This window comes from Rhinatrema bivittatum, chromosome 1, assembly GCF_901001135.1.
Source record: "Rhinatrema bivittatum chromosome 1, aRhiBiv1.1, whole genome shotgun sequence".
NCBI classification, from domain to species: Eukaryota; Metazoa; Chordata; class Amphibia; order Gymnophiona; family Rhinatrematidae; genus Rhinatrema; species Rhinatrema bivittatum.
The window spans coordinates 708,151,110-708,175,974 of record NC_042615.1 but is presented as its reverse complement, the minus strand read 5'-3'; the positions used below and the strand labels follow the sequence as shown (position 1 = coordinate 708,175,974).

The 24,865-nt window shown below is 40.3% G+C and overlaps 1 protein-coding gene across 4 annotated transcripts in view; it reads left to right on the top strand.

Moving 5' to 3' along the window:
• The window catches only part of CWC27 (CWC27 spliceosome associated cyclophilin), a 398,702-nt gene that overhangs the window by 46,804 nt on the left and 327,033 nt on the right, over positions 1-24,865 (top strand). For all 4 annotated transcript variants that reach the window (XM_029576322.1, XM_029576298.1, XM_029576314.1 and 1 more), the window contains exons 7-8: positions 11,480-11,549; positions 16,055-16,134. In XM_029576322.1, coding sequence (XP_029432182.1) covers positions 11,480-11,549; positions 16,055-16,134 — 150 coding nt within the window. The remainder of the gene's footprint in view (positions 1-11,479; positions 11,550-16,054; positions 16,135-24,865) is intronic.

The window sequence follows — 24,865 nt, the reverse complement described above, 5'->3', positions numbered from 1 at the left end:
GGCGGCGTCGCACGCCGGGCGTCGCGCGTCCGAAGGGGCGCGACCTAAGGGGCCTGCCCCTTAGTGAGCCCCTTGGTGAGACTTTGGTGAGGTCAGGGTAAGCCTCCAATAGTAACTCATACCTCTAATACCCAGCCGCCCCACACCATACAATTCCTAGCACACCCATACTAGACCAGCAACCACCCAGTGTCCATCCCTCCACTGCAGCACCCATCCAGCACAGCAGTCATCCAGTGCTCATCCTTCCACTCCAGCAGTCATCCAGTGCTCATCCTTCCACTCCAGCACCCATCCAGTGCTCATCCTTCCACTCCAGCAGTCATCCAGCACAGCAGTCATCCAGTGCTCATCCTTCCACTCCAGCAGTCATCCAGTGCTCATCCTTCCACTCCAGCACCCATCCAGCACAGCAGTCACCCAGTGCTCATCCTTCCACTCCAGCAGTCATCCAGCACAGCAGTCATCCAGTGCTCATCCTTCCACTCCAGCAGTCATCCAGTGCTCATCCTTCCACTCCAGCACCCATCCAGCACAGCAGTCATCCAGTGCTCATCCTTCCACTCCAGCAGTCATCCAGTGCTCATCCTTCCACTCCAGCACCCATCCAGCACAGCAGTCATCCAGTGCTCATCCTTCCACTCCAGCAGTCATCCAGCACAGCAGTCATCCAGTGCTCATCCTTCCACTTCAGCAGTCATCCAGTGCTCATCCTTCCACTTCAGCAGTCATCCAGTGCTCATCCTTCCACTCTAGCACCCATCCAGCACTCTTCCTTCCACACCAGCAGTCATCCAGCGCTCATCTTTCCATATCCAGTAGTCATCCAACACTCAGCGCTCATCATTCCACATCTGACACTCGAGGATTCAGCTCTCTTTTCAATATTCATCAAACTTTTCAGCCAAACCTCCTCACTGACAAATTAACCAGCTCTCCTGTGACCACAAACCACAATGCATATTGGTCTCCCTATACCAATTCTCAAACAAAGATCCTTTTTCATAAGAAATTCTTCAGTGATTCCACGTCCACCTACCTATAAATCACTCATTCCCATCATGATTTCCCCCCTTACACAGACACTAGGCCTAGCTCTCTTCTCTCTGATTTTATTCAACGCTCAATCTCTTACCAAAAAAACACTAATACTCAATGACCTTCTACTGGACATCAAACCCGACCTCTGTGCAATAACGGAAACATGGCTTAAACATACGGACACTGCACTAATAAACCAACTTCCAACAGAAACCCATGATTTCTTCTCTATTCCCAGACAGAAAAAAAAAAGGGGGGGGTATTCTCCTCGCAGCCAAAAAAGAGCTGAGACTGACTCAATTCCCAGTACACTCTCCTACAAAAATTGAAGCCGGCTTTTTCAAATCAGACCTGCTTCAAATCATTCTAGTTTACGCCCCTCCGGGACTTCTGGATTCAGATGCCTCTCCCATTCTAGAAATAATAGCTTCTAACCTAAATCTTGAGTCTCCAGCTATCATATTGGGAGATTTTAATTTACATGTTGATGACCCCTCTCCCACTACAAACTGTGAAACTTTCCTAAACGCCATGACTGCCATGGGGTTCAAACAGATAATCAACAATCCCACTCACAGAGCTGGACACACTTTGGATCTCATTTTTGTAAACTCAGGCATATCACACTTAGCACCACCCATATGCAAATCAGTCCCCTGGTCAGACCATGCATTAATCTCTACAACATTTTCGCTGGCACAATCAAGCAACAAACACGATCCTCAACCTCAATTTACTTATAGAAACCTTTGTTCATCCGACGAACTTCACGAACACCTTGTCCTAGAACTCCCTCATATAGACATCTCCACTCCCAACTCTGCCCTCCACTCCTGGTCAAACATCACTGCATCGGCAGCAAATAAACTCTGCCCTATGGCAACAAAAAAACCAAAACAAAATGCTTCCAGAAGAAAACCTTGGTTTAACGAACAACTGCAAAAACTTAAACTTTCCCTTCGACAAAAAGAAAATAAATGGCGTAAAGCACCATCTCCGACCTCCCTATCAGCTTACAAACTCGCTCTTCACATATACAAGAGCTCCACATTAAAAACAAAAAGGGACTACTACGCTCACAAGATACATCACCTCATCTTCGATTCAAAAGCCCTCTTTTCCTACGTCTCGAACTTAACTCAAGTCAACGCACAGGACATTCCACTCAATCAAGCACACAAAAAAGCGGAAGAGCTAGCCATTTTCTTCAGTAAAAAAATTTCCAACCTACAATCACTTCTAAAACCAAATACCCTAGCTCCATTCAGCGCATTTCACCATCACTGCAAAGACATTGCTATACAAGCCTTCGAACCCATTGCAACATCAGAGACCATGTTAGTTTTGAAGAGAATGAAACCCTCCTCTCACCCATTCGACCATATCCCCTCTAATCTTCTGCTGCTAATACCAGATACCATTGCCAAAACCTTGACTGACATTATCAACTGTTCCTTAGCCCAAGGAATTTATCCAGACAACCTGAAAATTGCTTCTATCAAACCTCTATTAAAAAAATCTAATCTTAATCCTAAAGATCCCTCCAACTTCCGCCCAATCTCCAACCTCCCTTTTATCGCTAAGGTTACTGAAAAATTAGTCAACACCAGATTATCAGAATACCTCGAAGACCACAATATACTATTCCCTACTCAATATGGCTTCCGGAAATCTTTAAGTACAGAATCACTTCTCATATCTCTGACAGATTACCTCATCATGGGCCTCGATAAAGGTCACGCCTACCTGCTGATACTCCTCGACCTTTCGGCCGCCTTTGATACTGTGAACCACACCCTTCTCCTAAATCAACTAGCGAACATCGGAATAACAGGCTCTGCTCTTGCCTGGTTCAAATCATTCTTGGGAAACAGAGGATATAAAGTCAAAATACATAACAAAGAATCACAGTTTTACCCTTCAACGCTAGGAGTTCCCCAGGGCTCCTCTCTTTCCCCCACGCTCTTCAACATTTACCTCCTACCCCTTTGTCAACTATTAACTAATCTGAACCTCAAATACTTTCTATACGCTGATGACATCCAGATTGTCATCCCTATCAAAGAATCCCTCACCAAAACAATAAAAATTTGGGAAAACTGCCTTCATAATATTGACAACCTCCTCGCCAGTCTAAATCTAATCTTAAATTCCGCAAAAACCGAACTTCTCATAATTTCCCCCGAAAACAGTAACCACATCACAAATCTTCCTACCGGTTTTCAAGCTTCACAAGTAAGAGACCTAGGAGCCATCATTGATAATCGGCTAAATCTAAAATCTTTTATTAATCAAACCACGAAGGACTGCTTTCATAAACTGCATGTCTTAAAAAGAATTAAACCACTTTTCCACTTCCACGACTACAGAACAGTCTTGCAATCAATAATCTTCTCTAAGTTAGATTATTGCAACTCCATTCTATTAGGTCTCCCTTCTTCTCATACTAAACCTCTCCAGATGGTTCAGAACACGGCGGCCAGAATTTTGACAAACACAAGAAGAAGAGACCACATCTCGCCGATTCTCAAAGACCTACATTGGCTGCCAGTGCACTATAGAATCTTATACAAATCCATTACCACCATCTACAAATCACTCCATCAACTCTCTCCGCTTAACCTACAAATACCATTTAAAAAACATACCTCCACCAGACCTATCAGAGAGTCCTACAGAGATTCTCTACAGGTCCCCCCTGCCAAAACCTTCCACCACATGACGCTTAGAGACAGGGCTTTCTCTACAGCAGGACCCATGTTATGGAACTCCATCCCACCAGAACTGAGACAGGAACCCTGCCTTCCTACTTTCAGAAAAAGACTGAAAACCTGGTTATTTATGAAAGCCTTTCCAGATACTAATTGAATCCTTCTTCAACTTAAACAACAAAGACCTCCCTTCAGGATAATCAATAACTGGACAACTCCAAAATGATCTTTATTTTTAATGGACAGGTCTATTACCTTGTTACTCTACTATCTCACTGTTAATGTTTTTCTATCGCTTTCTTTCCATTCCAAGTTGCATTATGTCCCTGTTTTATTGTAACTGCTACTTCTTCTTACATCACATGATATTGTTCTAAGTTCTTATCCTTTTGTTCACATCCTGTTAATTGTAAACCGACAAGATGCGACTCCCATCGCGAATGCCGGTATATAAAAAAATCAAATAAATAAATAAATAAATTTATGATACTTACAAGTATATTTTAAAAACCCTGCACGTGCAAAAAGCGGGAGATACGCGTGTGGCTGGGCCGAGCGCGTGCTGTGAGCATTTAAAAAAATGGCCTGGCCACATGCATATCTCCTGGTACGCACGGAAGTGCCAACTTCAAAGGGAGTGGTCTGGGGACGGGGTCTGGGCAGGGGGGCATGTGCTGGAGTGGGCCGCGCGTGCAACTTACTTCAAAGATGCGCACATGTTATAAAATCGCCGCGTTAATGTGCACGCTCCGAGAACCGCAAGCCCATAGATGCATGCGCGCGTCTTTGAAAATCTATCCCTTAGCTTTTAGATTTTCTTTCTTAGCTGTCCACGTTGATATAGTATCGTGATTAGTATTCTCCATTCCTTTTTGGATCATTTCTAACATTGTTTCCCTGTACGTACCCGGATCAGTCCAGACTCCTGGGTTTTGCCTCCCCTCCAGCAGATGGAGACAGAGAAAATTCTGACAGACTGCCATATATACCTGGGTGCCACCCACAGTCTGCCAGTATTACTCTGTCTCCAGCAGATGGTGGGGGTGCCAAACTCACAGTCTGGGATAGGTTACTTGGTAGTTTAGAACTTTTTGTTATAATCATAAAGCTTTTATTTAAAAAAAAAAAAAAAGTCAGACAAGATTTAAATTTTATTTTCAAGGAAGATTGCCGGAGAGTGCACTTCAGCCTCCCAGGGGGTTGGCAGGTCCTGAGGGGACTATTCCGCCCCTGGTGTGAGGCGGCAGGGGTTGAGAGCCCTCTTGGCTTGTGCAGCAGTTCCTGGGGTGATGCCGGGGAGCCCGGATCACTCACCCTAGCAGCATCGACCAAGGACTACAACGGACTGGCAAGTTTAGTGCAAAAAAAAAAGACAATTGAATTCTGTTCGCATCGACGCTCTCCTTTATTTCTGGGCAAGTTCGATTGTGTTAGTTTGTGGCCAGCTTTTTTGCTGTTTTCAAAAAAATAAAAAAATTAATGAAAATAAAGAAAAAGGAGATCTTTCGTTTTCCGTCCCGATGTCGCGCAGAGCAGCTTGCTGCTCGTGCAGCTCTGGACGGGCGCGCCCGTCTTGAGATGGCGCGGGAAACGGCGCCATTTTGGGGGTCTTTTCATTGTCTGCAGAACACAATCTCTTGCGCAGGCTGACCCAATCGGTATTTGAATATTATTGTGGGCAACCATAGCACACACATAGCACACACAGCACAGGATTGGCAGGGGTAATGACCCACTTTTTCAAGACTGGTCTCCTCCGCTGGTTTAAACCAAGAGTGTACCACTCTATCTTTAATATTACTCCCTCGCCGGTATGCTATTAAAGGTTGTTCCAGCCTGCTGGAATGAACAAAGAAGTCGATTGGTCGGTGTACCGGGCAGGAAGTTGATTGGTGGTTAGTTAGAGTAAGTGAGGTGTTTAAAAGACGTGACTCTGGAGGGGTGGGATTGAGCGTGGAGAAACACCATTTGTGATTCGGTGTGCTGTGGGAAGGAGCCGGGTGTGGCCAAGAAACTGAAAGTAAGTCAGACCGATTGTTTGTTTGGCTTTATAAGTGTTATAAAGGTGTTATAAAGGTAGTTAAAATGTTGCTTTGTAAGAATGAGTAAGTTTTTGTTATGCCTTACGTGATAGGAGATCCCCTGAAGAAGGCGGGCATAACCGCCGAAACATTGATGTTGGGAGTTTGAACGACCAGTATATGCAGCAGCGGGAGATAGCACTGCAATTAAAGCATAAAATCAACGTAGCGAGTGTTTATAGTAAAAGGCACCAAAGATTTGAAATAATACAGCAGTGACAAAAAAACAGCAAGTACAAAAGTGAAAGTGAATAGTACAATATTGGGAAGTCACAGTAAGGAGATGTGTTGGATGTGATTTTAAATTTAGGGTAACACGAGTGAGAGGTGGAATAAATTTTAAAGAAAAAAATGTTTGGTAAATAAATGACTTGGATGGGAAAAAGTAAATGAGGTAACTGAGAGTGCTACATACACGAAACTGGTTGCAGCCCTATGTGGGCAAGAGCCAGATGACTGTAAGGCACATGAATTTTCTGATACAATTTCCCAGAGCAAAAATGTATGATTTTTGAATATTTGAGTAATAAGTTCCTCTAATATTGGGGTTGTTTATTTGTAAAGAAACTTTATGAGCCAGCTCACCTTTTTTTTTTTTTTTTTTTTTTAAATATGAACTTTTATTGACCATTTGAGGAAGGCATTTCACAACTTCATAATAATCGCATATCATGGTTTACAATAATGGTCAAAGCATTTTGAACATAACATGTTCTAAATATAACATGTATCTCAACCCTCCCTCCCTCCCTCCCCGTCTCTCCACGTAACAATAAAGCATAATATATAGCAATATAGTGGTCAATTACTGCATATATGTATAATTAAATCTAAACTCTGTTCAACCTTCACTTAAGAAAGTCACCCTCACAGAAAGGCAGAACAGTGGGCTAGATAAGAAATAAAAGCAAGAAAGAGAGGCACAGGAATAAGGTGTAAGGTATAAAATACAAAATGGGCAGGAAAAAAAACCCCAGAGAGGATCTCCTTCTGTTTCACCATTATTACATGCCCTCCAACCCCCATCCAGGCCACCCACAACGATTCATCTCTAAGTATCCATGCTTCTGGGAGCATATAAACAATGAGACAGTGTATAAGGGGACAGGCCCTTCTAATCCAGTTATTGGTTTTGGACTTTTAGCCATGTCGCCAGTGGTTTCCACACAGAATGAAAAGACGCCAGTTTATCTTGTTTCACAGCAGTAAGATGTGCCAGCCGATAGTGGTTATGTAGTCTGTGGATCACTGCTGAAAGTGATAGGGAGTCAGGTTGCTTCCAAACTTTGGCTAATTCACATCTGGCCTCTATGTACACTTGTAGACTAAAAGTTTGGGCAAATTTATTAAGCCCCTCTACTGGCATATTTAACAGAACATATTTTGGTTCCATAACCCCTCCCCCCTACAATAAAGCTGCCAACCATCTACTTATCTTTTCCCCAAAAAATCCCACTTTTGGACAAAACCACCACATAAGTGCCTGACTGGCCACAGTTCCTCCAACACTTATCTGGTACAGAAGAAAACATTGCATGTAGTCTGACTGGAGTCAAATGCCAGCGATATAGTATTTTATAGCCGTGATCTCTTTCTGTTGTGTCCAGGCAGACCTGATAATGTTAGGGCCTACTGATGTTGGTTGCCCATTTGAGGTCTCCCTCTTTTTTTTTATTATTATATTAGCATCTGTATACTTAAGAAAGAAAATAAATCACCAGAAATTACAGATACTGGCTGTAAAGAAATAGAGAGCAGACATTCAATACACTAAATACGCTTCAAGAAAAAGTGTCTAAGCCATATTTTGTATACTCTCTTGTCCCTTAATATCCAAAGGGAAATTATGAGATTAGGAGTCAAGGTATGTGCGTAGATGGTCAGGGTTATGAAATACATATCTAGAGTTCTGATACAATAAAATACATTTACAGGGAAATCTTAATATAAATTTGGCACCTCTTTGAACTGCCTTATCTCTCATCGTGAGGAACTGCTTCCTCCTCAACTGTGTACTCATAGATACATCTGGAAATATTCTAATTGAGAACCCATGAAATTTTAAATTCTGATACCTAAAGTATAACCTGAGGACTGCATCTCTTTGAGAAATATCAGAAAATTGAATCAGTAATGTGGCTCGGGTTTTTATTTCCATTTCTGATGATTTCTCCAAAAGATCAGAGACATTTATATCTTCATTTTGTTGATCTTGGTTTTGACTTTGTTGACCCATTCTCTCAGGGTTTTGAGTAATATAATATATTCTTGATATCCCTGGAAGAGTAGCATCAGTATATTTTAAAACATTAATAAGATAGCTCCTAAATAGTTCTCTTGGTGATAGTAAGTGTGTTTTTGGAAAATTTAAAATCCTCAGATTGGTCCGCCTAATTTGATTCTCAAGTTGTTCTAGTTTATCCGATTGGGCCTTCTCTGATTTGATTAGATTAATTTGAATTTTCTCCATCTCTTCATTTTTCCTTTCAAGATTATTTACCGATGTACCTAATTTCTCAGTTTTTAATTGTAATACTTTATTATTTTCTAGTCCCTCTTGAACTACTTTTTGCCAAATTATTTATTGATTTTTGAATTGATAGAAACATCGTTCCTATCTCTTCTAATGTAAACTTAGTAGGAACAATTAAAGGAATATCTATTAATGCATTACCCTGTCCTCCTACCATCTCATTCACCTTTGTTGTCCCAACCATACTGTGTTCCACCCTCTGTTCCATTGAATCTTGATACCCAGGGATCGGTAGGGGAGAATTTATATCCTTTCCCCCCCCTTGGTCTATAGATGGATTAAAGGCCAAGTTCAGATTCAAATTGGAGTCTTCGAACGATAGTTCTCGTCCAATCCTTCCAGTAGGTGGGTCTGGTGTTATTCCCTGACCCATTTTACATCTTTGAGCCCTGGAGGTCTCCCTCTTTTGAGAAGATCTGCAAGGCTGCAACATGGAATTCAGTCGACTCGTTCATATCCTATTACTATAGATATGTTCTCCTGATGGGAGAGTTGGCTTGGCCAATCTGTCATCAACAGTGTCTCTATCCCTCCTAGGGCCCATTTTGTAAATGTGGGTTGTGTTCCCTGTTGAAAAAATGTTAGTTTTTAGAGTACATGGATTTGTTTATCTATGATGTTGCATAAAGACAGCGGTTCACCAGTTGCATAAGCTTTCCCTTTTCCCCCAGTCAGAACTTTTATATGGAGCTGAAGTGTGGTTCCACAGTAGGGCTAGAACTACTCCGTATGGTCAGTATAAGGCTTTTGGCCTTTGCAGGATGCTTTGAAAGAATCCATCCATTTGGCATCTTGTGTAGGGATTTGACCCATATGTGTGACTTGTGAATTGCTTTCTTCAAAGAAACCCCTGTCATGAGTAAGTAGATTTTGCTTTAGTGATGCCTCATGTGGAGTGCTATGTCCAGTTTTGGAAGGATAATCCCCAGAAAGAAGAGAGCTATAAAAAAAAAATTAATAAAAGTCCAGAGTAAGCACTATGAACCTTCCAAGATAGGTTTTTAAAACCTAATGGCCAAATTTTAAATCCCCCCCCCCAGCACGCAGAAAGCACAGCCTCGCGCACGTTATAAGATCCATGCGCGTGCTGGGTCCCGCACGCACATAGAAGTGCACGCATTTTGTTTAAAATTTACCCATAAATATATGGAACTGTAAGAAAGCAATAGCCTCATGGAAAGGGTGGTGGTGGCATGGAATCACCGTGCGGTGGAGGTAATGGAGGAAAAGCAATAATGGAATCTGCATACAGAGACTCCCTCCAGGTTCCCCCGAACAAATCCGCTATACACAACGCCATTGAAAAACGAGCACTATCAACTGCTGGTCCGCATCACTGGAATTCTCTCCCGCCAAGATCTCCGCCAGGAACATTGTCATATCACATTCAGAAAAAAAAATTAAAAACATGGCTGTTCGCCCAAGCATTTCCCTGAATAAATACTTATGGTAACCTACACGGACCAGCACCCCACCGTTGCGTCCTCTTGCCGCCTCACAAAGGAACTGTTTTCTGCCAACTGCGCTCTTATATAACTTGCCTAATCGACCCCTCTGTGTAAATTGTATATAATTTCACCATGTGTAAATTTAAAGTGTAAATTGTATTTAATTTTTACTATGTAAACAACTACTCCCTGCTCACTGGCATGGCTCTTCAGTTAGAAATCGTTAATCTATCCCTTTTTTCTAACAGCCCAGTTCCACATTCCCTGTTGTAATGTAACTTTCGCTTTCAGTGTTAATTGGTTTACCCCCGAGTTCATTGTAAACCGGTGCGATAAGACTTGGTCTTGAGCATCGGTATATTAAAAGAATTTTAAATAAATAATAAATAAATTTAAAAAAAATGCATGAAATAAGCACAGAAGATCTTTGGTAGCTAAAAAAGTAAAGGAAAAGCTATAGATCAAATGGTGTCTATGGAAACCATACTAGAAAGTAAATTGGTCAGACTTGATGTGTCCTGTGATCCATCTCTGCTGTTGTATTCTTTGCTTTTATGCTTCTTAATTTGAATTGGTGGCAGGAGAATGCTTTTATTTCTCATTCTGCCTTTAACCTCTTACTAAAATTACTTTTTGCAGTAAACACAGAAGCACCGCTGTTTTAAAGGTTTAATGTAAATTTACACAGCATGCCAGTTGAATCGGGTTCAAAACTTCTGAGCTTCAAATATACACAGTCAGGATAAAGAGTTCTTATGCTGTTTCTAACAGTTATTACTGCCTACCAGTGTAGTATGATTTTCTCCCTGTTGAACAGAGTTGCTCCCATATCAGTATGTAGCAAGAGAACCAGCAAATATGCCTTAGAAGTTAACAGCAGCTGAAATGCTGTTTAGTGCTTACTGCTTTCAATGTAAGAAATTACCCATTTTTGAGCTGAATAAAGTGCTGAAATTTACTGTTACATTTTCAAATGACTTGAAACTGTTTTGTGGAAGCAATTTAATTTAGTCAGAAATATCCTTGCCTAAGGACAGTGTTGTCCTGATGAGTAATCGTACAGATATTTTTGTTTAGAGGTAAATATATAAGAAATCATTTCTATTGTGCTTTCTGGGTTCACTTTTTTTTTTTTTCTGCCTACTGATTTCTGAAACTCCCATTTCCTGCAGCCTACTTCTCAAAGTCCATTTACAGAGGCATTTCATCATGAAGCTACTCTTCAGTCAGAAAGTCTTGCAAAATGTCAGCAAGGGCATCAGAACATCAGAGAAAACAAGAGTAGAAAAATTAACTAACCTGAAAAAAAAAAAAAAAGAAACATTTCCAGAATTTTCCATTGAAGAGTATATAGTACTATGCATGAAGATGGCACAGTGCACCTTTTTATGAAAAAATTAAGTGCTGATTTTTTTTTTTTTTTTTAGCTGTTAATCTTAGAAAACGTTATATTAAAACCTGGTGAAACAATTTTCTTACACAGAAAAAAAATGTGAATGAGCCTGTGGTAGTGATGTATGGTATGTTTTGGTATATAAACATAAATAGTCTTTTTTTTTTTTTTTAAATAGAGGAGAGGTCTTGTTTCTGTACATGTTTCAGTCTTGGTCCTCTTATTTAATAATATACTTCCACATTAACATATTTCTCAATTTGTTTTAACAGAAATTTTAACTTGCTGTCCTTTGGAGAAGAAGCAGAAGAAGAAGAAGTGGAAGTCATGAAGGCTAGTCAGGTATGTTTCAGCCTTGGATGTATAGTAATAATGTTTTATTAATTGTATACAATGTTGCTTCAGATCTCGCCATATTAAAGGAAAAGCTGTAACCCCATGGTGCTATCCGGTCAAAACCTATCAAGTGTCTGCTAGTTTCCAAGATGGAATCTAAAAGAAAGGCATTTGATTGTAAATGGTGGAGGTATATCGTGTGAGGTTAACACCCTAGATCAGGGGTCAGGAACCTTTTTGGCTGAGAGAGCCATAAACGCCACATATTTTAAAATGTAATTCCATGAGAGCCATACAATATGTTTAAAACTAAATACAAGTAAATGTGTGCATTTTATGTAAGATCACACTTTTAAAGTACAATAAGTCTCTGAAAATATTACACCAGGCCTTAAGACACAATACATCTCCTATTAGGAAAACGGACCAAGTCAGGCTGCTATAGAGTCCTACACAGAAACTACACGCCAGCAGAAAACCTCACCTGAATCACGTGCTGTCCCTCACCTAACATAGAATAAAGAGACCAAAACGCATAACAAGAAGCATGCAGAAAAAACTGAATTGGAAACTGCAACAAGCCAGAGTCTCTGTATGCAGTGTAACAAAGGAAAAAAGAAACATCACACATCCTTATAAAACAAATCAAGAAATATAAAATCATCAGCAGTAAAACTGTACTAACAAAAAGAACATATTTCGAAACAGCTGATGAGTGGAATATCCAATAATTAAAAACTCATATAAAACATTTCCAGATACCAACAAAATATTTCAAAATAGCAGACACAAAGATCCAGTAATGAAAAATAATAAGGATACAAAATTTTTTTTGCTCTGCATACCTGGGAACGTTTGATATCCAGGTGTCCTGAGATTGTTCTGAATTAGCAGGAGGTGGGGTGGTTTGCTTGGAACTTTCTCCTCTCTCAGTCACATACCAGCGCTCTCTCTCACACTGGCTCTCAATGACACACCTATACACACATGCTCTCAGTCACTCACATATACAAATGTTTTTTCTCTCTCACTTATATAGGCTCTTAATTACACATTTACACACATGCTGTCTATCTTTTCACGCTTACACACACACAGGCTTTCAATCACATAAATACATGCTGTCTTTTTCTCTCACACACAGACTCTCATTCACATGCTTACAAACATATCCTCTCTTTCTCTCATTTACACACAGGCTCTCAATCACATACTCACATGCTCCCTCACCTAAATCAGCTCTCAATCACACACAGACACACATGGTCTCTCTCTCTCATTTAAACACAGGCTCTCAATCACATACTCACATGCTCCATCACCTAAACCAGCTGTCAATCAGACACAGACACACATGATCTCTCTCTTACTTATACACACAGGCTCTTAATCATACATACACATGATCTCTCTCACACACAAAGGATCTCAATCATACACACATACTCTTTCAAACAAACAGGTTTTCAATTACAAACTTACACATACAGGTTCCCAATGGTAAACTTACATTCATGCTCTCTCTCTCACAGGCAGGATCTCAATCACAGACATACTCTCTTTCACATATACAGGCTCTCAATCATTCACATACATGCAATCTCTCACTCACACACACAGGATCTCAAACACACATGCTTGCTCGCTCATTCACTCTCTCTCTCCCCCACCCCCACCCCGGGAACTCGCGGCAGCAGCAGCCTCCTCCCAACGCTAACCTCCTTCATTTTCAGCCCTCGCGGAGGCGAAGGCGGAGTCCCATCGGCCGCGGTTGAAGATTTTCATTTTCCTCCGAGCCGCGCTGCAGTCTTCTTCCCGCGCAGGCACCCGATGCTCTCCACTTCCTCTTCCGGGCCGCGGGAAGAAGAGAGCACCGGCGTGCTCTCTTCTTCCCGCGGCCCGGAAGAGGAAGTGGAGAGCATCGGGTGCCTGCGCGGGAAGACCCGCGCAGGCACCCGATGACTCCAGCGCTGGCACCCGGCTGACACCCGATGACTCCCGCGCAGGCACCCGGATGACTCCAGTCGGCGTGCTCTCTTCTCCTCCCCCCCGCGGCCCGGAAGAGGAAGTGGTGAGCATCGGGTGCCTGCGCGGGGGGGGGGGGGGAGGAGAAGAGAGCACGCCGGTGCCGCTGACTCCAGCTGTCCTGCCGCGTTCCGCCCGGGCTGACAGCATTTTAAGCCCGGGCGGCGGAGGACCGGGGAGCAGCTGGGTCAGCGGGGAACCGCGAAGTATGGCGACACGTGTCTGCGAGCCAGATGCAGCCCTCAAAAGAGCCATATCTGGCTCGCGAGCCATGGGTTCCCGACCCCTGCCCTAGATCCTATTTCCTGCATCTCCTTCACCCGCTTCCCCCACCAGTTTCTCCCCAGAAAGCTGCTTGACTACTTTCTACATATCTCAGAGTCTGGACTCTGTACCACCTCTGTGTAGTTCTTGCATACCATCATTTTGTGGAATGAAGACAGATTACTGTACAAGCTGTAGTTCTAAGATTCAGCTCTAGTGATGTAGTGTTGTCATATACCGATTCTTATAGATTACCTGCTGGGTATGGAGGAGATTTCTTATCCTTACGTCCAAATTTTCAAGATCTTTATGGGGCCAGTCTAAGATTCTAAAGCTATAGGAGAGTATGGGGATTGCAAGCTGATGGCTTGTGTCTTATTCCTGTGTTAAAGCATTTTTCAATATCAGTTGCAGTCTCCTTCAATACTCTTTGCTGACATTTTTCTCTTACTGATTTGTGTTGAATTTTTGTACTTTACTCCTAGATGTTATATACATCTTTCTGCTCAATTTACCTTGTATTTCTGTCTTCAGTCAGTAAGACGTTTTCAATTTTACTTAGTTTTCCTCTAAGGAAGGTCGCCTTTGCACATTTGTCCAGGCTAGCTGTCATCCTGATATCATCTGAGAAACTCTTCACAGCTTACATTTGTTCTGCTAAATGACCATCGCAGGAACCATATAGTTTCAAGTTATTAGTTTGGGACTGGTAGCTAGAATTTGCTAGATATCTGCTGTATTCAGTCCTAGTGGAAGATGTGTGGATTGTAAGATGTCTTTTAGTTACTGTGGGTGAAATTTTTGAAAATCTTTAGGGTTTTTATGGGGAGAGCTTCTGAGACAGAGAAAATGTTGGGTGTGGGAGATTATGCTGAGAAATGGAGTGGTAAAATTTGCATGGTGGGAATGTGCAGTTGTCACTGTCATTTTTTGACCTTTCAGATTAAAGATATCACTGTGTTCTCTGTTATATGGTCTTAAAGAGGTGGAGGACATTGTAGTTTGCTTTTTGTTATATTTTAGGGTTGCATGATGCAATCTAATTTCTATAACTATTCTCTCTTTAGGTTTTATGTTGTTGTGTATTTTGTGTAATTTGATTGCTTTATTGTTGTACACTTTTTTGGAAGAGCAAAGAGAGTAGCCCAGAAAGGTAGTTTAAAAAAAATGCTTAAATTTAAAAAAAATTTTGAGTTCTGTCTAGTGCTGCTGTTTTAAAACTTGTCAGAGGAATGTTTTTCTTTATCTTGCCCCTGTTTATGACTTTCCCCACTTCCCTCACCTCAGATGATATTCCTGGATGATACTGAACACTAGCTGTTACTCTGGCATATAAGAGTCACAACAGTAGGGGCAGCAATTGTTTTTCCTCCCTACCAGACCTGCATCATTTCTACATAACAATTCTATATATTTTCAATAATTTCCAGGTATATTGCCTTTATTCAATGCAATGACATGAAATTGGATATTGCTTCAAAGTGTTCAGAGTTCCATAGAACCTCTTCACTTTTTTCATTTATTGATTTTTATACCAAATTTTTTTTCCAGTTAAGTGCTCATACTCTCAAAGTTAAGTTAAAAGCTCATATTTATTTAAAAAAAAATTAATTTAAAAATGTTTATATACCGCTTTTACAATTCAAAGAATTAATCAAAATGGTTCACAATAAACATACATAAAATGATATTTAATGAACTAAAAACAATTAATTAAAATTAACTAAGACACACCATAACAACAAGTTCCTTAATTCCATATTTGTTAATCATATGATAAGCTGTTTCTTATATTGTTTAGCTTACATCCATTCTCCTTGCTCCAGTTTCTTTCCCACTGTCTGGAGTGAGCTGTTCACTATCACTGTTCGACTTCCTGTCAACCTCCTCTGCTCTTGATCCCTTTCAGCTTTTGCATTGCATTGCTTTTCTTTAGGCTTCCTAGGCTCTAATTTTAATTTCCTTTTTGTATGACTACTGTTTTATTGAAAGAAACCCTAGATCAGGGTATCACATTTGTGATCATGATGATATTTTTGGTATTTGCCATTGAGTAAGTCTATCCATTATCCTTTGTTTTATGGGGTTTTCTTGCAAAACCTTACTAATGCCAGATATAGTTTATTGCTTTTATTTTATTTTGGAAACCATTTTTCATGCTTTTTCCCTTTTACCCCAATTCCTGTGACTAATAAATGTTATATTATTGCATTGTTTTCCAGAGTATGAAGGGAAAAAGTAAAAGCAGTCATGACTTACTGAAGGATGATCCACGCCTAAGCTCAGTTCCAGCTATTGAAAGGTTAGCATGGAATATGCAAATAGAGGTGATAACATAGTCTAAGATTTCATTGTGTGCAGTGTTGAAGTTGCCTTGTAAGATGCTCAGTCTTTTTTTTTTTATCAGAGTTGCTGCATGGTTGTGTACCCTTTCTACTAACTTTGGCGAAATTGTGCAGCCGGCCGCATCACGGTGGTGCGTTTTTGCCCGCTGCGGTTGCGGCCGGGCTGCACACTTTCACACCCATAGCGCCACGGGAAAAGGTGTTATTTACTGCGGTGCTGCCTGCGATAATGTGGAAAACATTATCGCCCACAGCGCTGCCGGACCATAACCCCACCCACACTCCTCCATTTCCCCTCATTTCAATAGTATCGCCACGATGAGGCCATTTTTGCATGCGGTAGGGCGTTATCGCACGTGATAAGGCACATCGTGTTTTGATTAATGACCCTGTTTAGTTTTTTTCTAACTTTGTCACTTCTATTTGTGCTTCTGAATGATATTGTTAAAGTTGCGTCACTGCCTTGGCAACCTTCAACAGCATTTTTCAGTGCTATCAACAAAAAAAGTATAAAACAAAATGATCATATCCGGTTTTAAGAAGGCCACATTCAGTGGCTTCAAGGACGGTATTTGTGGCAGAAATATTTCAATTACTGATGGCCACAATATTTGCTATGAATGTCTGGAGCCAGACCACGATGTACCTAACTGTTACCTTTGTGGCCTGATGTCTCTTAGGATTCAGAGGTCCAGAGCTTGGAAGATGGAGGAGTTATGTAAGTCAGTGAAGAGCTGAAGCTGATACTCCTTCCAGAATTGAATTGCCTCAAGTTATCCCATGGCTAAACTGAGCAGAAGCTCCTTAAGCTTGTGGCATGGGCCTTTGAGCAGAGTGTTTAAGTGCCAGATACAGGAGTCCTTCAGCCCTTCACAGGCCCCACAGGGTTCGAAGGCACACACGAAGAAGAAACGCTATAGGTTGGAGCCGGAGTGCAGTTAGCTACATTGAGGTCTGGCTCCACTCACTCACACCCATCTTCTTCAAGGCATCGAGCCCTGGCGCCATTAGCACATTAAAGCTCGGCGCCAGTGATGCACCTGACTCCGTTGATGCAATGGGCCTATGAGCTCTCGCTGCACTGGGCCTTGGTGTAAGAACCCTCGACGCCATAGATGCGGTCGAGGAAGTAGACCTCTGTTCAGTGGATGCAGCTGTTCATACATTGATGCATTGCTATCTGGCTCCATCACACTTGAAGAGAGCCTCCCCCCCCCCCCCAAATCTCCAGGGCAATATCTCTGTTAAGGCATCTGCATCCACCAGTCCATTTGCTTCAGGAAGGCGCAACTTACTGGAGTCCAGTGGGATTTTCTCAGCAAGAAGTTCCTATACTGACTTCATTCACAACTACTTAGGGATTTTTTTTTCTCTTATTTTATATTCCCTCCGAATTTGTTTAGTCCAGTCATTGTAGTGATGGTTCTGTGTTGGTGGCCATGCACCAGGGTTCCTTCCAGCACTGTACAGTCATGGACCCTGAATTCAGCCACTAGGTGTACCTCCTCCCCTTTTCTCCTCGGAGCTGTGAATGTTGCCTCTGTAGCATTCTTGTGGGCAAATACAAAAGGAAAAGACCAATCTCCTTGGATGTAAGGAATCCTTTATTCAACAGACAATTCAATTGTAACAAGGTTAAAAAAAAATCCCCATCAAAAATGCCCGACTCAGGCCAAGATTTGCCCTTTAACAGGGCTGCAACAGGGGCTGCAAGATATACATAAACATTATTAGAAGAACTAATACACAATATTTCTAAAAGAGAAAACAGAATGAGAGCATTATAAATTGTAAATAAATTTAAGCAACACATAAAAAAACAGAGAAGAAAAGACACTTCACCATTTATAACAGAGGCATCAAAGCAAGTACAATCAAATTTTAAGCACAATAAATTTATCAGACAATAATACAAGTATGACCGTTCTTGCCTATAAAAAAATATGTAACATAAAGTAAAGTATTCTTTATAATACGATCTATTGAGAAATAGATGGCTGAAAGGGAGGGAAAGAGAAGAAAAAATATTTTGTGTAAATATTGTCATTTTAGTATGATCTAATAATTAATAAACACATACCTTCCAAATAATATAAAAGCCACACAATGTTTCCACGCGATGCCTACAAATGTTTGTAGATTCGTGTATGTAAGGTTCTAAAGCACACACTTAAATTGTATATATACGGAAATTCTGCAACATTTAAGAGCTGTAAAATACAACATATTAATACAACCTATATTAAAGATACCATCACTGAATCCAAATTCACCTATTAATTATCGTCCAATTTCTAATCTATCGTTCCTTGCCAAAATGATTGAAAAGGTAGTCCAAATCCAATTAACAAAACATTTGGAAACAAATAATATTTTGTTCCCCTCGCAGCATAAAAACTCTGATAGCATTAACTGACACTATACTGAGAGGTTTTGATAATGGCCAAAGTTTTCTATTAGTTCTGTTAGACTTGTCAGCAGCTTTTGACACTGTCGATCACCCTATTCTATTAGATCGATTACTGGAAATAGGGCTAACAAATAACACAATAAAGTGGTTCTCTTCCTACTTAGAAACCATCACTTTCGAGTCAAAATCAAAAATAAAACATCTGATACATTTGAATTAAATACTGGAGTTCCTCAAGGATCTTAGTTATCTGATATACTATTTAGCATATATATGATACCAATATGTCATTTCTTAAGTGGTCTTGGGCTAACCCATTACATATGTGCTGATGACATTCAAATTCTCATTCTAATTACGTCATCAACTGAATCCACACTCAAACTTACAACAATGTATCTATCCCTTATTAAGAAACTTGTAACAAACATGAAATTAATGCTAAATGTGGGAAAAACAGAAATTATACTATTAGACAGGAGATCTGAATACACTGAACTTAAATCCCTCACTCTGGAAGATAATATCACCAAGCTTCAAATAAAAAATAATGCAAGAGATTTAGGAGTAATCATAGACTCCGAGTTGACATTTAAGAATCATGTAGCTAATAAACTTAAAGATGGATACAATAAATTGTACACTTTGAAACAATTAAAACCTTTTATTGGATGAACATAACTTTAGAACAGTACAATTATTATTATTCGCTAATATAGACTACTGCAATACCCTACTTCTTGGGCTTCCTCAAACTACTATTCGCCCCCTCCAAGTTTTTCAGAATGCAGCAGCACGGATCCTTACAAACACTAGAAAATATGACCATATTACACCAGGTTTGATCAAACTACACTGGCTACCTATCGACCAACGCATAGAGTATAAAACTATGCATTATTCATAAAATTTTATATAGTGACGTCACTGAATGGCTCAATGAATCAATTAGATTAAACACACCACAAAGAAATCTGCGATCAAGTAATAAGGCCCTACTCACTATTCCAATGATACAAACAGCACGTCTGACCCAAGTGAGAAACAGAGCGATTTCTATAGCCAGTCCTAAAATATGGAATGAATTACCAGAAAAGCTAAGACTCCAATAAAACAAACGAGATTTAAAAAAAAGAGCTTAAAACATGGCTCTTTCACAAAGAGTACATCAAATATTTATTTATTTATTTATTTATTTGCCAGTTTTCCTATGCCGATATTCGTGGCAACATCATATCGGAACAAACTCAGTAATAATTACACACAACACTGAGCAAGAACAAATCAGCAGAGTTTATATTCATCTTTAATTGTGCTCTTATTTAATTTTTTAATTTTAGTTTTTAATTAATGTATGTGATTATTTTTACATTTATTCCTCTCTTATACTATAAGTTCTATCATCTCTAAAACTTTTTATGAAGTAATAGTTATTATAATATGTTGTTTATTATGTATTTATTGATTCTTTTCTCTTTTATAACTACTTTTATTGATTTGTGAACATTGTGTAAACCGTTTTGATGGATTTTATCTTAATGACTGTATATAAAACCTGGAAAATAAATAAATAAACATATAATATATAAAAATATTAAAGTAATGTAGCATTAGTCCATTGATTATAAGGTGGTCTGGAAATAGGACTATAATGGTTATAAACAAAACCTTTAAAACAAAACATATTTAGGGGTAGATTTTAAAAGAAACGCATGCAGCCTACATGTGCATGCACTACCCGGCGCTTACGTATGTACGCCTGATTTTATAACATACATGCGCATGTTATAAAATCCGGGGTTGGCGCGTGCAAGGGGATGCAAAATTGTGCACCTTGTGCGCGCCGAGCCGCGCTGCCTTCCTCCATTCCCTTCCTCTTAACCTAACCTTCCCATCCCCTTCCCAACTCTTGTCTTACCTTTTGCGCCTGCCGCCAGCCTGCCAGCACACAATCCTCCAACAGAGCGGCAATGGCCGCTCTGTCAGAGGTCTCTGGCCCTGCACCCCGCCCCGGATCGCCCCTTTTGTAAAGCCCCAGGGCTTTATGCGCGTCGCCAGGCCTTTTTAAAATAGGCCTGGCATGCGCAGGACCGGTTATCCGTGTAACATTTTTAAAATCCGGCCCTTAGTTCTAAATAAAATAGAATCCTACAAGATAATGCTACCGTGGTACCTAATTAAACGGGAGCATTTCTGCCTGATGTGAATTTAAAAACACAAAAGAACTAACCAAACTGAAATCATTTAAATAAAATGTTGGCGAACTTCGGTATCGCTAACTTGTTTTGGTAAGTTTGTCAGTGAAAGATGTAAAAAAATATTTGGCAGAAGCTTTACAATATAATGTGAGCCCGCCAAAATACAGTCAACACAACAAGAGTTTATTGGTTTAACTTAAAGCTAATTCTAGCTCTGATTCAAAATCAAAAGAATATCTCCCCATTATAAATATCAAACATAGATTTAGGAATTTTGTAAAAAAACAGAGCCTAATATGAATTAAAAGCAATCTAAAAATACTAAAAAGTGGTTCCAACAAATATGATGATACGAATCTCTTCTGGCAAATCAGGCAGTAATAATATAAGCAGGTCAGGCAGTGATGTTTCATCATGATATAAAATCACCGAACCTATTGTTGTTAATACATCCTTACAAACTCAGGGATGGATTTTAAAAGGGTTATGCACGTCGAGCTTATTTTGCATAGGCCCAGCGACGCGCACAAAGCCTCAGGACGCGCGTCGTGGGTGGGGGTGGGACCGAGGCTTCCGGCACAGCGGCCGTGCCGGGGGATTGTGCGCTGGCAGCTGGCCGGCGCGCGCAAGTTACGCAGGTGTAATTTACAAAATAAAGGTGGGGGGGGGATTTAGGTAGGGCTGGGGGCGGGTTAGATAGGGGAAGGTGGGGGGGGGGGGGGCGAAGGAAAGTTCCTTCCGAGGCTGCTCCGATTTCAGAGTGGAGGGAATGGGGAAAGCCATCGGGGCTCCCCTAGGGCTCGGCGAGCGCAAGGTGCACTAGTGTGCACCCCCTTGCGCTCACCAACCCCGGATTTTATAACATGCGCGCATGTTATTAAATCGGGCCTACATTTGTGCGCGCCGGGTAGTGCACACAAATATACCCCACGCGCGTATGTTTAAAAATACAGTGGTCAGTGTTCATTTTTACTTAGATGTTATAAAAGTAAATTTACCACTCCACAATGTCCCTTTTAATCAGAACTAATTAAGTCTTTCCTTTTTAAATGCAAAACATAACTACAAAATTTTTTTTTTTTTACCCTGGATACAAATTATGGTGACAAGTTGAAGTTGTGCTGAGCTAGTCTGATGGTCAGAATCCGGTGGCAATTCAGGCGATAGGAAGAGCTAAAAACGAACTACACTCGGCAGCGGCATTTTAATTCTGTAAAAGCCAGCCAAACTTGACTCTGACATCATATCCGTATAGGAGCCATTTGATTGGCATCTGTACTTGCATATCTATTTATGGGGGCTGGAATAGTATGTGTTAAACCTAATAAGATGTTCATTGTAATAATAAGTGTTAAAAAGTAATTAAAAGAAATATAATAAGGAAAAAATATAATAAGGCTAAAATTTAAAAAAAGTATGAAAAGATTAATTTATAGAAGATCAATTAAATAAAATTAATCAAATATAAAGTAAACAAGTACACACTTTTTTTATATACAGTGTGATAAATATTGTGATAAATATATAGTAAAATAAATATGAAAGATTAAAAATTAAATATTAAATAGCTAGAAATATAAAAAAATAAAGCAAATAATAAAAGCAACGGAAATTTTAGAATATTATTTGGAAAGGGTAATACAATGGATTCACAAGAATACAGAGTAATCAACTTGATTAAGTCCAAATGGATACATAGTGTTGATCTTAAATATATAATTCTGTTAAGAACATACGAACATGCCATACTAGGTCAGACCAAGGGTCCATCAAGCTCAGCATCCTGTTTCCAACAGTGGCCAATCCAGGCCATAAGAACCTGGCAAGTACCCAAAAACTAAGTCTATTCCATGTTACCATTGCTAGTAATAGCGGTGGTTATTATCCAAGTCAACCCAACTAACAGCAGGTAATGGACTTCTCCTCCAAGAACTTATCCAATCCTTTTTTAAACACAGCTATACTAACTGCACTAACCACATCCTCTGGCAAAAAATTTCAGAGTTTAATTGTGCATTGAGTGAAAAAGAACTTTCTCCAATTAGTTTTAAATGTGCCACATGCTAACTTCATGGAGTGCCCCCTAGTCTTTCTATTATCCAAAAGAGTAAATAACCAATTCACATCTACCCGTTCTAGACCTCTCATGATTTTAAACACCTCTATCATATCCCCCCTCAGCCGTCTCTTCTCCAAGCTGAAAAGTCCTAACCTCTTTAGTCTTTCCTCATAGGGGAGCTGTTCCATTCCCCTTATCATTTAGTAGCCCTTCTCTGTACCTTCTCCATCGCAATTATATTTTTTTTGAGATTCGGCGACCAGAATTGTACACAGTTACAGCCCTGTTAAAGGGCAAAACTCGGCCTGAGTTGGGCATTTTTGATGGGGATTTTTTAACCTTGTTACAATTGAATTGACTGTTCTACTCTTAACAGCAAGTAATCAAAACTGCCACCTCTCCAGTTCTTAAATGATTTATGTATAACACTAAATTTCAAACCTTCAAAAATATGTTCAGCTGCAATACAATGTTCTACCATGGGCTTACCTTCAATTTTTCTTTTTATTATACTTTTATGTTCTATTATCCTCTGGTTGAATGGTCTGATGGTTTTTCCTATGTACCATTTATCACAAGGACACATAACCACATAGGTAATGCCACTACTCTTACAATTTGTAAAGCTTTTCAATACGAAAGGTTTTTGTCCTGTTAGATTAATGATATTTGTTCTAAGATTTGCTTTGCAAACAGAGCAAGATCTACAAGGTGGTGTCCTAGTGGTAGATTTTTGCAAGTTTCATGCAGCGATGCATCGCGGCCTTCCCCAGTTTCCTCCCAGTCTGCTCCAATTAAGGAGCGGACTGGGAGAGAACTTCCCTATCCTAACCTCCCTTCCCCTTCCCCTCTCCTCCCCTCCCCCTATCTCTATCCTATCTACCCTGTTTTTTATTTTACTTGTTGCTCCTCCAAAGGAGCAATAGCAAGTTGTGTGCGCCGGCCCCCTGCCGGTCTGCGCTTCCCCGGCACAGCAGCAAATTGCCAGTGTACCAGTGCCTCAGCCCCGCCCCTTTTCTTTGGCCCGGCTCTTGTACGCATAACGAGGGGGTACACGTGCGGCTGGGCCCCTTCTAAAATGCACACAGAACGCGCAAGGCTCGGCCGCATGCATAACCCCCGTATTTTATGCCTGCGGGAGATTTAAAATGTGCCTGATTATTTATTAGTTTTTCTAATAGTGTTTATGTATATCTTGCAGCCCCTGTTACAGCCCTGTTAAAGGGCGAAACTCTGCCTGAGTCGGGCATTTTTGATGGGGATTTTTTAACCTTGTTATAATTGAATTGAATAAAGGAGTCCTTAAATCTAAGGAGATCGGTGTTTTCCTTTTGTATTTGCCCACTGGCTTTACTTGACAGTCTATTGTCCTGCTTTCTTTGTCCAAGTTTTCTGTAGCATCCCTGGCCAGCCGGGAAAACAGAAGACTTGGGGATCAAAACATGGATCCTCTGTATGGCAGTGCACTGCACTTACCATCAGAGTCACTGAATTGGCTAAGATGTACGTTTATTTTTCATTATTTATTGATTTTCAAAATAATACAAACAAGAAAATTGTTTGCATAGGAAACAAATGGAGTCATAGCATTGAACTACCAAAATATATATCATAAAAAAATAAAAGAAATACTATAAACTAAAGAACAAATACAATGCTGTCCCCCACTTCCAAGCGTTAAAAAAAGGAAAGAAAAATATGAGAGAGGCAAAGAATTTTGGGGAGTTTAATAAAAGTATCTAGTCAAGGAAATGGCATTAACAGAGATATAATAGCAGTTTATACTTTCAGCACTATGGGCCTCATTTTCCAAGGAGTTACCGCACATGATAATTCCACAAACCGCGCTAACAGCAGTTAACGCGATTTGCGAATGCAAATTTTGAATTTCGTATTCAGGGGGCGGAGTTGGGGTGGAGCAAATGTAAAGTAGGGAGGATTTATCCTGTGCTGGGAAACAGCCGCACTGTTAGTGCGGCTCCTAACGCGACCAATAACTACACCTCTTTCATTTTCGTTAC